Source organism: Erythranthe guttata, chromosome 8 (genome assembly GCF_056151865.1).
Source record: "Erythranthe guttata isolate IM_541 chromosome 8, IM_541, whole genome shotgun sequence".
Lineage (NCBI taxonomy): Eukaryota > Viridiplantae > Streptophyta > Magnoliopsida > Lamiales > Phrymaceae > Erythranthe > Erythranthe guttata.
This window is the reverse complement of record NC_142540.1, coordinates 13,990,342-14,007,548: the sequence shown is the minus strand read 5'-3', so window position 1 is coordinate 14,007,548 and position 17,207 is coordinate 13,990,342. Positions and strand designations below refer to the sequence as shown.

Below are 17,207 nucleotides of genomic sequence, written 5' to 3'. Positions count from 1 at the left end.
TTCATTCTTTTTTTTTTTTTTTTTTTTTTTTTTTATAAATATATTTGATTAACTAAATTTTTACCCTTTTTTGTCTTTCTCTTCCGGCTATTATGGCCAAATATAATAATGACGTTCAATAGTCTAAATAGCGGTAGTTTACTGCTAATAATCATATCATAATTGTAATCATAATGGCATATTAGTAAAAAAATTATCTCTACTAACCTACTAGTATCTTTTGTATTATTTTTTTTTCATTACTAATTTTCTAATTATATTTTTCAACCGTTCACATACCATAATATAAGCAACCCTAATAGCGTATTTGTAATTATGAAAAAAAAAAAACAAATCTCTACTAATTTTCAACCGTTCTCTTGACATACCAAATAAAGCAAAATTTTAGTAGTCAAAATTAGTAGATAAAAAAGTTAAAAAAAACCAAATAATTACAAAGATAACAAAATTAAAATACCGTTGTTTTCGTTGTTATCGCAAGGGAATGGTAATGTTTGATCTGCAGAACATCAACGTTTCACCAAACTTTCCACGTTTTTAAAAAACCCCAATGTCATCTTATCTTCTACAACCGTAGCACACGATGCGTAGCTTCTCAAATATTTTAAAAAATAACCTTCTCAACCGTAAAACACGATGGAATTTTATAAACTTTTTCAGCTCATTTGTGTTAACAAATTTATAGGAATGTTGATGCTAATTTTCCTAATATTTTTTAATATATTGTGTAATATATTTATTATTACTATTTTCATTGTCACGTATTAAAATATTTTTAATACGTGACAATGAAGAAATATGGATAGATTACAGCTCTGCATATACCAACAAAATAGCGCGCCCATAAAGCAAAATTGTAAAGCATATTTAACTAACAAATCTAGCAAGAAATCGTTCAATGTAATGATCCCTCGACATTTAATTTGTCGAAGCGATTAATTAATGCTCAGAGAAAGAAAGATCTGCTCTCTGTCTTCTAGTTCGACTCGTTATTTTAACTGTACATTGGAAAATCGAGCAACTGCACAAACTAATGAAACAACATGTTATAAGCAGGCAGCTCCTGTATTCTGTGAACATCTTCTAAAGACAATTCTCTCTCCAGTTGTGTCTTTGTTACTAGAAGAACCTCCTGCACCAACAATATCGAAAATTGAACTCGATTAAATAAAATATTCACATGGCAAAAAATTAAATGAGAGAGAGAGAGAGTACATTGAACTCCATATACGAAGCTTGCATGGCAAGCCACTGAGCATCCATCAACGCGAATGCTATGCAATAGAGGACATCAAAAGCGTCTTCCTCTTCTGCACTTGTATGAAGCAAATTTCTCGCAAACATCAAATAGTGAAAAAAAAATAAAAAAAAAATTAAAAACAAATGAAGGCCCGAAAATAGAGATTCTTTGTATTTGAATTATTTCTTTACCTTCCAATAATTTAAGAAAATTAAGTCCCGGAAGACATTTCGGTTTTTCTGTAAATACAACGAAGACAGTAAGTCGAAGCACTGTTTTAACTTTTCTTAATTTAGACGGTTTAAGAAATCAAAACATAACTATCAATGTAAAGCATTTGAATATAAAAAAGGTGATCGAGTGACGACCTGATTGTAAGTCGAGCATTTGAATGAGCATATAAGAAACGTTAATGCCAGCGACAGCAAAAGGGTACTCCCATTGAGCACGCTTTCCACCTTCTTTTAGAAGTAACCTACGAAAAGTAACCTTCGAATACTTCATATTAGTAAATAAAATACATATTAATTTGTTCTTGGAAGGAGCAGCTGATCAACCATACCGGATAAGTTGTAGCGAAAAATAGCAAGTTCTCGAGCGAAATTAATCCACACCCCCTAAGCCAAATAACAGAGCATAAAGAGGCAATAATAATCTCAAAATTTTGAGACGAATTATGAAATGCACAACATAATTAATGATCATAGATTGTACTACTTGAAAGAAAAAAAAAACGAGAAAAGTAACACAGAGTACTTCAACATAAAGTATATGAGCAGATGTACGTAGCGTTCTGCTTTCGGTTATTTATGCATTGCTTGGGAGTTATACAATATAATGAAGTTTTGGTCAAATATTGAGGCCATGTTTGGTTCATAATCGAAAGCAGAATGATAAGATTAAATAATCTAACGAAAACCTAATTTGTGTTATTGACCATGGGAGGTCTGATGAATAATCTCCAAATGCAAGATAGGCCATGATAAACTATTTTTTTTCAAGTCGACCCGGAAAATTATAGGGTTTACCAAACATCAAACAAAGTTCAATTATTTAGTTAATCATGGCTAATCTTCCCAAACAAACGTTCAAGCACGTGATAAAAAAATTAAGACAGGATTTTAATCAAGAATATGAAAGATATTTAGTCCAAATGCAAAACCCATTACAGTTAAACCTCTATAAATTAATATAGTTGGGATTGACAAAATTCTATCAATTTAGCGAAATATTAAATTATCGAGCTAATTATTTAGTACATTTTTACCGTGTCGGGACTGTAAAAAATTGTTCTTTAAACGAGGTTATTAATTTATCGAGTATTAAAATTATCGAGGTTCTCCTGTATTACGTAATCCTAATTTTACCTTTTAGATAATAATTATACCTGAAATCAGTGGACGGATTAGCGCCTTGCCAGCCCATATCTTTCCACTGCTCGGAGATCAAACTTTTTAGCTTCACATTTGGGAATGCCGCACTCCACAAATCCCGTAGAGCTTCCTGTTAATCAAGAAGCGAAAAATAGATTTTTTTTTTTTTTTGACCTTTTCTGAACTCGATCGATTATGGAAAAGAATAGAGCAAACGCAAAAAATATACTTGGTGTTCAATCCTTGTCTCGTCGAAAGGTACTCCTAATCGTTCTTGAAGACTTTGCAGCCTTTCTTCCTGTAAAAAAAGAAGAAGAAAAAGAAAAAACAGATTGCACCAAACGAAGTACAAACAATAATATCGTAGGACACAGTGAAAAACCTATTGCGTACAATCTTAACTCAATTCATAACAATTAACAAACAATCTCCTCCATAAGGTGCCAAAGAAGCTTTCGAAAAGATACGAACAACACTTGCGTACAAGAAATAGCATGTCATACAGGAAATAAGATTAGGCCTCGTTTGGTCCCCAAAAATAAGATTAGCCAGAATAAAATCATGCAATATTATCAAATACACAATCCCCCAATAAGCCAAGATAAGAGCTCATTTGTTCATAAGTGAGGGCCGCTCTGAAAAGTTAATGCACTAACGAAACACAAAAAATAAGACGTAATTATTTAGTTAATAATCATGGCAACGCCAAACAAGGCCTTACGGAAAATATCGATCCTAATCACCTGAATAGGAGTCAAAGTGTAGTCGAGATATTTGTCACTTTCAAATTTTTTATTGCCGTAGCGGTTAAAGAATCCTCCTATCCATGCTCTTGGTCCAACCATAGCATTACCTACAAAACAAACCAAAGCTATAAAACATATCGAATAGATAAGTTAGAATTGATTGTGCATCAACTTAGTCTTCCCCCTCCACATATTACAACACGGGACGAAAAACGAACTGAAATTATTAAGGTAAAAAATTATCAGATTCAGATTCATCAACTAAATCATTGTCTGAAATTAACTCGAATCAGCAAAATCCACATAAGCATCAAGTTTCCTCCTCTTTACAATGTAACACCGAGTTTCCTCTTCTTTATTTTTTTTTTGTTTTTCTTTTTTTTTTCTTTTGGCTGTAATGTAAAAGTGAGTCGAAAAACATGAATGCAAACACAGACAGGTAAATGGTAACGTTCCTAAACTGTGAGAAAACTCTGTATAAGTGGATTTAAGTGAGAGAAGAATTAATGCGAAAAATAGAGTAAATAATTGGACTCACTAAAGCACTGAGCTAACTGTGATATTACGTGAGTTGAATTACGCGAGCATGCCGATTCTTCCTCTCGCTTCTTCCCATTGCAGTATAGTTCATCTTCATCAACCTGAACACAATCACACATAAGCATCTATAATCGCAATCGTCTTAACTCTCGACACTGTGATTGACATCCTCGAATCCCCATTTAAATTAAACAAACAATTCAATGTAATGCAAGTAATGAAAATGATCATTTTAAAACAGAGGGAATAACAACAGCTAGCTTACTCTGTGGTGAGAGGCACAAGAAGGGATACATTTTCGGCGCCTTAATTTCATCAGTCACAAAATTGCGGGAGACAGACAAAAAAGAATAGGTAAGAGCAATTTGACAATGCGCACTTAACCCAATAATTACACCAACCCATGCTTGGCAAAATGGCAAGGCAAACCTCTAATTCAACCTCTCCTCATTTCAAACTTTTCTCTTTTCTCCTATTCTTTTACACACACATTCTCTCTCTCTCTCTCTCTCTCTCTCTCTCTCTCTCTCTCTCTCTCTCTCTCTCTCTCTCTCTCTCTCTCTCTCTCTCTCTCTCTCTCTCTCTCTCTCTCTCTCTCTCTCTCTCTCTCTACACACACGCACACACACACACACACACACACACACACACAAATACAAACAAAATCCCACTAACTGAAACAACTGTAGAGAATACTTATAACACCAAAAGGGCAAGAAAGATTAATAGCGCAATCAAAGGCCACTTTTTGGTGGGTTCACTTTATTGTGGACATAGAAATGATGAGATTCATCTATAGAGAATAGGGGTGGAGGATAAAACGATTCCAAAAAGGAGAGAGAAAGGCGTGAACATTTCTATTTGCATGAGCGAATGAAGAAAATGAAAATTAAGCAAGAAATAATCGCATGAAGAAAGAGAAAATAGAAATTAAAAGTACCTGGAGTTATATCATGCGAGAGGTGAAAAAGGAAAATTGGTGATCTTTATGAAGGGGGAAACCCAGTTAGAGAGAGAGAGAGAGAGAAAGAGAGAGAGAGAGAGAGAGGGGCCCTCGATTGACAATGTGAAGAAAAAAGCTGATGTGATGATGATGGGGCTATTGGCTATGGAGGACGAAGCTTTCTCAAACCAGCCATGTTGCCCGAAACACCGCCCAATTCGTACTTTATGTTTGCAACTTTTAATCACTATAATGTAATTTTTATGCGCAACAAACAAAATATGGAAGATATTAATTATGTTATTTAATTCATCAGATATTAGTATTTTTTTTTTATAATAATAATAATAATAATAATAATAATAATAATAATAATAATAATAATAATAATAATAATAATAATAATAATAATAATAATAATAATAATAATAATAATAATAATAATAATAATAATAATAATAATAAATTTTAGAATTCCTAACCGCCAATGTCCTCACTGGTAACAATATTTTAGAATTCCTAAAAAGAATAAAAGATCCAAATTTAAGAACAAGTATTATTGATCAGATGGAAGATATACCTTCTACTTCTAAAGAAACAGAAGATAATTATGTTCCTCCTTCAAATATATCTTATTCTATGACAGAAGTTAATAAGCTTTTAAAAAATAAATATACTAATCATAATACTGTTACAATACAAGATTTATCATATGAGATTGATAATTTGAAAAATGATATTAAAGTACTCAAAAGAGAAAATTCTCTCATTAATAATCGTATCTCTGACATTGAAAAAGGGAAAAATATTATTCAGAAAAATTTTGAGGAAATATCCTTAGAAAAAAATCATCTTTCCACAATTACTATGATCATATCTCAGAAATGGTATACTAGAATTATCCTTCTTATTGATAATACATATAAAAGAGAATTTATTGCCATGATTGATAGTGGTGCTGATTTCAATGTTATACAAGAAGGTCTTATCCCTACAAAATATTTTCATAAAACTTATCATTCCCTGTCACATGTTGGTGGAAAACCTCTCAACATAAATTATAAACTTCCTAAAGTCTATATTTGTAAGGATAAAAATTGTATTCCTTCCAGCTTTCTTTTGGCCAAAGACATTTCTAGCCAACTCATTCTTGGTCTCCCATTTTTACATCAGATATATCCTTTGGCTTCTGTTAATTCAAAAGGTCTCACAGGTACTTTTGAAGGAAAACCTATAATTTTTGAGTTTATAACAAAACCTATACAAAGAGTTCTTAATGAACTACAAGAGCATATTGACAGAAAAGAATTCCATATCAATTCTTTAAAAGAAGAAATTAGTTTTCTATCTATTGATGAAAAACTTAAAAATCCCAAATTACAGGATAAGATTAAAATTATCCATAATAATTTCTCTGTTGAAATATGCAATGACTTTCCAAATGCTTTTTGGGAAAGAAAGAAACATATTGTTTCCCTTCCCTACGAAGAAAATTTTAAAGAAGAAAATATTCCTACCAAGGCTAGACCTTGTCAAATGAATTCTGAATATTTGGAGTTATGCAAAAAGGAGATAAAATCCCTTCTTGACAAAAAACTTATTTCTCCCTCTCAGTCCTCATGGTCCTGTACTGCTTTCTATGTTAATAAACATTCTGAACAAGAAAGAGGTGTTCCTAGACTTGTTATTAATTATAAACCCCTTAATAAAGTTTTAAAATGGATTAGGCATCCTATCCCTAATAAAAAGGATCTTTTAGACAGACTTGTCCATGCCCTAATCTTCTCTAAGTTTGATTTAAAATCTGGATTTTGGCAAATTCAGATTGATAAATCTGACAGATATAAGACAGCTTTTAATGTTCCTATTGGACATTATGAGTGGAATGTTATGCCTTTTGGATTAAAAAATGCCCCTTCAGAATTTCAACAAATTATGAATGACATTTTTACCCCTTATAGTGATTTTATCATCGTCTATATAGACGATATTCTTGTCTATTCTAAAGACATTGAAAATCATTTCAAACATCTGGAACTTTTCAAAAAGATTGTTATACTAAATGGTCTTGTCATTTCAAAACCTAAGATGGTTCTCTTTCAAACAAGCATTAAATTTCTCGGTCATAACATTAAAAAGGGAAATATTATTCCTATTCAAAGAAGCATTGAATTTGCATCAAAATTCCCTGATATTATTACTGATAAGACCCAGTTACAAAGATTCTTAGGAAGTCTGAATTATATTTCCCCTTATATTGAAAATCTCAATAAAGACTCATCTATTCTTTATGATAGGTTAAAAAAAAATCCTTTACCTTGGTCTGATAAACATACTGAGGCAGTTAGGAAAATCAAAGAGAAGGTTAAAAATCTCCCCTGCTTAATGATTGCTAATCCCCAATGGGAAAAAATTATTGAAACTGATGCTTCTGATATTGGATTTGGAGGAATCCTCAAACAGGTTAATCCCCAAAATAAACAAGAATATCTTGTTAGATTTTATTCTGGTAAGTGGAACAATGCACAAAAGAATTATTCTACTATTGCAAAAGAAATTCTTGCCATTGTTAGAAGTGTTCTTAAATTTCAGGATGATTTATATAATCAGAAATTTATTATTAAAACAGATTGTCAGTCTGCAAGATTCATGTTTATAAAAGATTTTAAACATGATGTTTCAAAACAAATGTTTGCTAGATGGCAAGCTCATTTAGCACCTTTTGATTTTCAAATTATCTATAAACGAGGGGAAGAAAATCATCTTCCTGACTTCTTAACTCGTGAATACCTGACATGTCTAAATCTTCAGGAATGAGTACACCTGGACGGGGTTATCTTTCCTCTTATAGAGGAAGAGGTGGTAGGGGTAAACCCCCTAATCAAAATTACGATGGAAGAAATGATACTTCAAACACTATCCTTCAGCATGGGAGAAAGAAGCTTATAGCTCAAAGCTTTTCTGGAAGTACTACTTCTAGTAATCCAAAAGATCCACTTCATAATGAGTTCCAAGAATTCTTGAAACAAAAACAACAGAAAGAAGGTAATATCCCTGAGTCAAGTTCACATACATCGTATGCCAATATTGCAAAAGATGATGATGATTCACATCTCTACATTGAAAGTCTTAATAAGGAAATCATTCTTCTTATAGAAGAAAAGGACTCACAATGGGCAGATAACCCATGGATAATCATGGAGAGATATTTGAGTAATAGCTCTTTGTCATATGGTTCATACAAACCAAGAGGATTCTATGAAAATATCCTCGTTCATATGAAGAGTGTTGAGATCAACCATTTTTCTTCAGGAAATGAAAAAGATAAAGGAAATTATAGCTTTTCCAAAATCATTATTAAAAAGATTATATCTTTTGAAGAATGGGGAATTTCTCCCCTTAGTGAGAAAGAGATGTTCTCCCAAAATAATACGAATTTCAAATTCAACTATTTTGATTATATAGAAAGTTTTAATAAAACTTTTTACTTTGAAAACAAAAAACAAAGGCATTCTTGGTTTATTAAGATATGTGAAAATATTTTTCACAAACCAATCCCTACTTGGTTTTTTTTCTTGGTGGAGAATTTTTGGACCATCAACAAACATTTTGCCTGAAAAATTCAGCAGTCTTATGAAAGAATGGGTAGCCATTTCTCCCAGCATTCAAAATAATGAGAAATACATTGAAGGAAAAACTTCCTGCATATTTTTTATCGAATTTGGTATTCCATGGATTTGGAAGTGGAAACCAACTTTTGGTTATACCAACTACGGAGCTCCATGCTTATGGAGAATTAGCATGTGTAAGTTCTGGGAAAAACTCATGCGCCTTGATACAGAAACAGGAGAAATATTTGGCTCCGAAACCATTGAAAAAATAAAAGAAAAAATCAGTGTTTATAGAAATGATCAAGAAAAACGAGAGGAAGATGAGAATACTAGTCCTTTCAAACTCTTTGCTCAGAAATATTCTGAGATCTATCCAAAGGAAAAAATTATTGATATTTTCCTCGAGCAAATGAAGAAGGATATATATAAACAGATTAGAAGCTCAGGATCAGATGCTTCCATGAACTCTGAGTCAAGTTTTACCAAGTCAAATAATCCTTTGCAAGATGCGCAAGATCCGGAGGATGATATTGATAATGATATTGAAGACCTCCCAGACATTGATAATGCATTTGAAGAGTTTAAAGACTCTCTCTTAAAGTCATGAAGGAGACGACAAAAATTAAAGTTTGAGCATTATTAAAGTATGAGCATTATTGTCTTTCATAGTGGACAAAATTGCTAATCACCTTTTTGACTTTTGAGTCATTTCTTTTTGTGGTGGTAATTATTCACCTTTTTGACTTCTGAGTCACTTGTTTGGTGAAATATCACCTTTAGTTTTATTTTCTATTTTGAAATCCGGGGTTTCATGTCCGCGATTTCTCTATTTATAGGCTTGTCTTTCATTCTGGAAGGGCATTCAGTTTTCTGGCCTTTCCTACTCTCTCCCAAACCTCTCTCTTGTAAAAACCTTGTGTTTTATAAATAAAAGCTTGCTACTGGTCGTCTTTATCATTGTAAGTATTTTAAGTTTCTGTATTTAAATTTTGTTATTACTTTATTTTCAGTTTCTGCCGCCTATATGGTCGGCTAGATTGTATATGTGCTAGATCATGGCTTGACTAAATATAGTTTCTACTAACATGGTAATAATGTCATTTTAAATTCAAAATTTTTTAAGTCATGTTGAAGCTTGAATAAATCAGTTTGGTTAAATATACTTCGTGCCCGTTGTCCTTGTTGCCATCATGTCCCGTCGTGTAGCTTTCCGTAGGGTAACATCGTGAAATAGCTCAAAATCTGCATCCTCCCAGCACATTTCAGGCAGCAAAGGGTGAAACACGCCACTATATGTGTTCTTATGGTTTCTAACACTGTAGTACTCGGCAACCAAAGTTTCGGCATCCAAACGGAAATCACGACATACATGTTGCACATGAGAGCAAGGAATCCCAAACAAGGTCCACTTATTACATGAGCATTCTTTGGCCCTAAGATCGACACATTGTGTTTTTCCTCCACCTCCTTGAGGTTTTGCCCTGGTGAATACCTCACCAGCGTAGTTGCGAGTGATGAACCTTCTCATGTAATGGGTCGTCGAATGTTCCTCCCATAATTTGAACTTCTTCAATGGAAATTCGGCCCATCGTTGTCCCGATTGCTCCCAATTATTACCTTTCGCTACTCGATTAATAAAGTGCTTAACCACTCGATGAAATGTAAAATCCACAATAGCTGTGACAGGCAGTTTACGAGCACCTTTCAAAGCACCATTGATGGACTCGGACAAGTTGGTCGTCAACTGACCGCGTCGAGACCCTCCATCATGTGCTAAAGTCCACTTTTCTCGATCCATGTCCATCAAGTATCTGTGTGCATTGGGATTTTCCTCCCCAATCTTGTCCAAATACCGGTTCAGCTTCCAAACCTGAGATTGTTTTCCAGCAGCGTAACAAAAATCTTTCACCACAATGCTCTTAAACTTGGCGTTGACATTTGAACAAACATGCCTCAAACAAAATCGATGGGTGATGCGAGGGGGCCTAAACTCGGGCATTGAATCGATGGCACTTAAAATTCCAGAACCTCGATCCGAAATTATACAAATACCATCTGATATGCCCGAAAGTAAATGTTTGTCAATGCATTTGAAAAACCACTTCCATGCACTTGCGGTCTCTTCATCAACAATAGCATACGCAAGTGTTAAAACTTGTCGCATCCAAACACACAGCAAGCAACATCTTATGTTTGTACTTAGTGTACAAATGAGTTCCATCGACGCTGATCACCCGACGACAGTATTTGAAACCATCAATACATGGCTTGAAGGCTCAGAAGACGTATTTGATTATGAATTTCGATGGATGATTTGTCGCGTGATGTTCCCACTCAACAGCTGTGCCTGGATTCCTTTGTTGCAGTGCTTTCATAAATTTTGGCAACTTCTGGACCGAACTCTCCCATGTTCCATATACATTTTCTCTGCATCGCTTCAAAGTGTACCATGCCTTCATGTAGGATATCTCATATCCTATTTGCGCAGTCACAATCTCTCTTGCCTTTGAAATCTCACAAACTGGATTTTCACGAACACTTTTCAATAGAATTACGGCGCAATAATTGATGTTCAAGTTGCCATGATTGTTTGTCATCCCTTGCATACCACAACTATGATCGCCATCGTAGATCCCAATTCTAAATTGTCCTCTATCCCCAATTCTTGATGCTCTTAGCCTCCATCTGCAAGGTCTTGCTTCAGTGTCGTGTTTGTAGATAACCTTCCAAGTTCTTTTTGTACTTTCGATAACTTTAAACTCTCTTCTGGCAAATCGAATGGAGTGGTCTCTAACGGCTGAAATGACCATTGCTTTACTATAAAAAATCATCCCCTTTTCGAGAGTACCTTTGCTGCTATCATAAAATTTTGACCACATACCCGACGGAACATCAATGGAATCGGCTGGGATTTCAGGAAATGACAGAGAGTAGAACGAAGGTGGATCATAAAACTGAGTAGGAGGTTCTGCAAATGATGGATTGTTGACATGAACATGGGAAGTTGATGGAATTTCTGCCTGCGATATTGTTTGTACAACGTCATCAACGACTTCGATGTTCTCATCATTGTTCTCTTCACCACTATCATCATCGTCTCCATGGTCGGAGGGTTCAGAGTCGCTTCGAACATTTGGCCCATGTGCGTCTCCGAAAGGATCATCGTCATCATTATTATCACAATGACGAGTTTCATTAGGAAGATCAAAATTTTCATGAGCATTTCTCATGCCACTTGATTCCCCAATATGTACCCCAAGATTTTTATAAGAATGCCTCGATGGCCCCGCTTCAAAGCCCATATTAGAAAACCCTTGTGTAACCGCAACTAACTCAGGACTTGTTTGCATAAATGAATTGTACGCTTCATTCAAATCAAAATGTTGTGAAGGTCTCGAAGGGGAGTAGAGAGGTTCTGATGTAGTGAATTGTGAAGGTCTCGAAGGGGAATAGAGAGGTTCTGATGTACTGAATTGTGAAGGTCTCGAAGGGGAGTAGAGAGGCTCTGATGTAGTGAATTGTGAAGGCATCAAAGGATTGTATAAAGGCTGAGACTCAACATAAATATCTATGGAATCGTTTCCTTCATCCGGGTGCAAATAGATTTCTAAATCATCATCATTTGTTATCTGAGAAACTATCTCGCTCCACTGATTTTGATACCATCGTGATATTTTGCCCGACACCGATAACACAAATTCATTTCTATCTATTCGGCAACGTGAGTATATTTTCGCCAAGAAGTCTGAGAAAGATATATCGCGTTTCACTCGTACGACTGTATGATGAGATTGATCATAATTCACTGACAATCCATCATAAACAATCTGGCCTCCTATGTACACGAAAACTTTGACAGTATTCCTACCCGGAGTCGCCATTGAAACCCTATATTTTGATATTTTGAAATTATTATTTTTATTTCGAAATATTTAATATTTTCTATTTCTTTTTATAGCTACAAACACTTATGTTGTATTATAAATCAGTTAAAACAAACAATTAATATTTAATATTTTCTAATTCTTTTTATAATTTGACAGTTCCAAAACTATTAATTTGTATATTATAAATCCTAAACACATTGTGTAACTCGTAATTTTTCGACACATTCATATAACACTAACCAGTTAAAAACCAAACAATTTGTATAAATTAGCAAACTTATCATTCAAGTAAGACTTAAATTAACCAATAAAATATTTAATTTACCTCAAAGATAATTGTAGATTTGCTAGCACCCACAATCACTACTCAACCAACCACAAGTTGAACTTCCACCTATTTATAATAATAAAAAGACCATCAACATAAAAATTTCAGCAATTATTTAAAAATGGGGAAAAAAAACACAGCTCCAAGTTGTACTACATTTGTACAATATAACAAATAATTACCTTCAAATTATTATTATTTGCTAGCTACAAAAACCCCTTCTCAAAACACCACAAATTAAGCTTCCACCTAGTTATAACAATAAAAAACAAAATTAAAATTTCAGCAATTAAAAATAATAATATTTGTCCAATATAACAAATAAATACCTCCAAATAATTATTATTTGCTAGCAGCGTAAATCCCTTCTCAATCAACCACAAATTACATTTCACCTAATTATAACAATCAAAACACACCAAAATTTAAATTTCAGACATTATTTAAAAAAAAAGGATAAAAATATGTTAAATTATTAAAACATGGGATCAAAAGTGAAACTGATGTAAACTTAAGGGGCTAAAGTGTAATTTTATAATTTTCATAAATTGAAAAGAAACAAAATAAGAATTTTGAAGTCATTGATTTTGAATTTTGACCAAACATCCATAAATTCGAACGGTTTGAAATCTAAATCCTAATTATGGTAAAAAAGACGATTTATGGTCAAAATTAATGGCACTAAGAAATTAATGGTAAAAAAGACGATTTATGGTCTTGTTGAGGTAATACCTATTCTAATGTCATGACTAATTCTACCAATTTATCCACTAACTCACTAATAATTAATTAATTTATCCAACTAATTATTCTACTCGTATCATATTTAAACCATTAGAAAAATTTTAAATTTCAGAAATTATTTAAACACAATCAAACATTCCTTCTTAAATCCACCATAAGTTAAAGTTTAACCTAAAAATAACAACGAAAAACAACAATAAAAATTTGAATTTCATAATAAATTATATATATTTTAACAATACAAGAAATAATTTATCTCCAAATTAATTGATAATTTACTAGATCAAAATTTCATTAATCCACCATTAATAAAAATTTAACAAAATTATATTAATAATTAAAATTCTATTTAACTATAATAATAATTGAAAGAGTGAAAAAAATTACCTCAATAAGTACCCTGCTGAAATTAATTAAATTACCTACATTAGTTAAAATATAAATTAAACAATAATAAATAATAATTAACAAATAAAAAAGGGAGAGAAAGAAAACTTACGGTGTTGGGAAGAAGGGAGCAAGGCAGCAAATGTGGAATTGTTTGTTTAAGGGATATATATATATATATATATATATATATATATATATATATATATATATATATATATATATATATATATATATATATATATATATATATATTCGGCCGAAATTACGACCGTTAGATCGAGAAGAATCGGACGGCCGCTAAAACGCGCAGTTTTAAATGACGCGTTTGACCATCTGACATGTCAAAGCGCGTCATTTTAAATGACGCGTTTTAGCGACCGTCAGATCTTCTGATCTATCCCTGGACGTCCGATTAGGAGGACAAGATAGGAGATCTGGCCGTCAATCGCAGCTCAATCCAACGGCCGGTAAAGCGCGTCGTTTTAAACGACGCTTTATTGTATTTTTGTAATTAATTACAAAATCACCCCAATTCTCAAAAAAAAAACCGAAATATTGTAAAAAAAAAATGGCCCATACATTACTATACATTACTAGTTACATATAGTAACATGTAGTTACATATGCGTATATTTGTATATTTTCGATTTGTATTTTATTGGTTGTGAGGTGATTTTTAATAAAAATATTGAAATTTGTAAATTTTTGTTGTTGGGGTTTATGAATTTCTTTTGTATAAGCCAGTATTCGTGTGTGTATATAATTGATCGACTAAAAATATGGGGTAAAAAAAATAGCATAACTACGAATTACTATAGTTTACTACAGTTAGTCATTTTCAGTACATACGCATATTGATTTAAAACAAAATTTAAAAAAAATTAAAAAAATTAAACATTAAAAAAATGTATAAATTAAACAAACATGTTTATTAAAAAAAATACTAATAAATAAATAAATCAACGAAAATGTTAAATGCATGACCAGAAATGCTGAATGCAGTTTGGTCAAAAATTGCATATAAGGATAGTATAGTACTTTCGCCGCTCTAGGGATATGTCAAATGATGATTTTGGCTTGAGTTTATTCCTAGTCTGTTTGGTATTCAGGGGTGTGTGCAAAATGAACCCTTTTTCATATTACAATTGAATATGGGTTTGACTTAATTTGAAAAAATGATTTAACTTTAAATAAATAAATTTTTTTTTTATAATTCCCCTTATATTGAAGAAAACATGCATCAAATCCCCTTGTGTTGCTAAAACATTGCATGAAATTCCCTCATTAAACGGTGTTAGTTATATTGTTAACAGAAGAGGAGATTTCATGCAATAAATTACAGAGAATTCTACACAACAAAACTAATAAAGCAAGGTCTGGTGCAAGTTTTTCATAACACATGAGGGTTTTATGCATGAATATTTGAGAGATAAATACATTGAAAAAAATATTGCATTAGTAAAAATTATGATAATGAGATATGCAGTTCAAATCTCTCACATGAAGTATAAGTTTAATTTTTATTGATATATGTAATATTATAATGAAAATTATACTTTCACCTAAAAATAATTTAAAAACTAAACACATGTTGCTTAAAATAACAGTATTAGTAAGGAAAAATCAAATTGAAACAAATAAAACATTTCTTTGTTAAAAGACCTATGGTAAAAAAATGCTTGATCTAGCTAGAAGCTCTTTAGTTTGCTCCATTATCAATGAAAAGAAGCAATGGCTAACCAACTAACTAAAGCAGAAAATTCAATCCAACCAGAAATTTCAAAAGGTGGATTTATATACGTGACAGAGAAGATAAAATAAATGTAACATTATCTAGGTAGTGTAAAATTAAATTGAAGTCGATAAATCGAAAGCTAATTAAGGAATCATGGAACTGGATAAGACTTGTTTTTGCACATGCATTTGTAAGCCATAGGGCAAGTCTCAGCCTCTTCAATTGATGAGCAAACAAAGCTAACCATCACCAATCTGCATGGTGTACAAGATCCACATGCGTGTGTACAATCCGGTAAGCTTGACCCTGCTACCAGCATCGGTTCGACCCGTTTGTGCAACAATGGCTTCGTACCGACCCGATAGAATCCGGGTTTTACCGTAGAATCCTTTCTCGTATACTTTGGTTGGTGGTAATGGCCATGACCTGCCAAAACAAAAAAAAAAAAAAAAAAAAAAAAAAAAAACTAAAATTATTCAACAATTTTAAATAGTGCTACCATTTCATCAAGAAATCTAATAATATAGAGTACTATTGTATTAAGAACTGACTATATTAACAAACAAATTACTATTTATTACTGATTACTAAGGTTGTAATCATGCATTCCTAAAATGTATAGCCAAAAGATAATTGTTTGTTTGACTGTGGTTTTGCACTCACGACCCTTGTAATTACCGGCCGTCTAATTTAAAAAAAAACGAACTCCTAGTGTTATTTCATTAGCCAAAAGTTAAATACATAAACGTAACCCTTGGAGCTCATTGCGTAATACTCTCGATTTTGCTACTCTTTTATGATCTTTTGGTTGAAATAACACAAATGCCCGTGATAACACGAATAATGGGTACTAGGCATTAAGCTAATTTATAAAATGCCCTTTTAATTAAGGGGGATTATTAGTGTGACATATATATTTATTTGATTGGTATTTTAATCAATTTTCAACTGATCATTAACATGAATATGGCAAAATGAAGGAATCCAACCTTATATCTAATACATCTATGTCACAAAAAAAAAAAATGAAGTTAACAAATAAACAAAACAAAAAAAAACGTACGTGGATGTAAACTGCCGAGGTTCCTTGCATGCATGAGCATCGGAAGTAAGATCAGAAAAACGACGACCACAAATCTTGATCTGCAAGCAAGACCCTTCATCATCTCTCTTCTTAGATTTCTTTCTTTCTTTCTTTCTTTTTGTACGAGAATGAATCTTTAAGTAGTCGAGAAAACCTCGTTGGAGGAAATATATATGGGGAGAGAGATAGTAAAGTATATATAAAGGGGTAGAAGAAAAAAGAGAGAATTGAAGCAAATCACAGGCAATATGGTATGAGATGTGAAAGAGTTCACATGAAAAGAAATGGCTAAGTCACATGCGTTGCTTTTGAGCTCACACTTTGTGAAGGAATTTTGATAATGAAAGAATTTACTGAGTATAACTATTGCTTGCTTCTTTTACGTGACTGTAATTCAATTCAATTGTGCGAGTTCGATCTCTTCATTTAATGCAATTTATTTATACATGCTGCAGTTAATTGATGAATTTAATTTTCTTCTTTTATTTTTTTATTTTTATTTTGTTACATATAAATTAATTATTATGGGGTAGTAAATTCCTCTGCCCAATCTAATGTGAATGTCATTAATGTGTTCATGTAGCTA

General features: G+C 32.5%; 2 protein-coding genes and 1 pseudogene across 5 annotated transcripts; all 3 read right to left on the bottom strand.

Annotated features, from left to right (window-relative positions):
• Positions 1 to 822: 822 nt before the first annotated feature.
• On the bottom strand, positions 823 to 5,088 carry LOC105970616 (ELMO/CED-12 family protein). 3 transcript variants are annotated; one of them, XM_012995448.2, is made up of 11 exons: positions 4,840 to 5,088; positions 4,165 to 4,204; positions 3,898 to 4,000; positions 3,357 to 3,466; positions 2,843 to 2,911; positions 2,628 to 2,743; positions 1,803 to 1,857; positions 1,609 to 1,729; positions 1,432 to 1,479; positions 1,216 to 1,310; positions 823 to 1,132 (listed from the first exon to the last, which is right to left on the bottom strand). In XM_012995448.2, exons 4-11 carry the CDS (start codon positions 3,456 to 3,458, stop codon positions 1,031 to 1,033), a joined length of 708 nt encoding a protein of 235 aa, XP_012850902.2. In that variant the 5' UTR covers positions 3,459 to 3,466; positions 3,898 to 4,000; positions 4,165 to 4,204; positions 4,840 to 5,088; the 3' UTR covers positions 823 to 1,030. The 3 variants fall into 3 exon arrangements, with proteins under 3 accessions (XP_012850902.2, XP_088678048.1, XP_012850901.2); XM_088821922.1 differs by having other exon boundaries at positions 4,165 to 4,452; positions 4,515 to 4,856; XM_012995447.2 differs by lacking the exon at positions 4,165 to 4,204.
• Positions 5,089 to 9,176: 4,088 nt separating this feature from the next.
• Positions 9,177 to 12,700, bottom strand: LOC105970541 (uncharacterized; annotated as a pseudogene). The gene is made up of 2 exons (XR_016033160.1): positions 12,666 to 12,700; positions 9,177 to 12,341 (listed from the first exon to the last, which is right to left on the bottom strand). The product of XR_016033160.1 is annotated as an uncharacterized LOC105970541 (transcript).
• A 2,846-nt stretch (positions 12,701 to 15,546) lies between these two features.
• Positions 15,547 to 16,797, bottom strand: LOC105970561 (protein EPIDERMAL PATTERNING FACTOR 1). The gene is made up of 2 exons (XM_012995396.2): positions 16,601 to 16,797; positions 15,547 to 15,963 (listed from the first exon to the last, which is right to left on the bottom strand). The coding sequence occupies exons 1-2, from the start codon at positions 16,701 to 16,703 to the stop codon at positions 15,689 to 15,691; spliced, it is 378 nt and encodes a 125-aa protein (XP_012850850.1). The 5' UTR covers positions 16,704 to 16,797; the 3' UTR covers positions 15,547 to 15,688.
• Between the last annotated feature and the right edge of the window lie 410 nt (positions 16,798 to 17,207).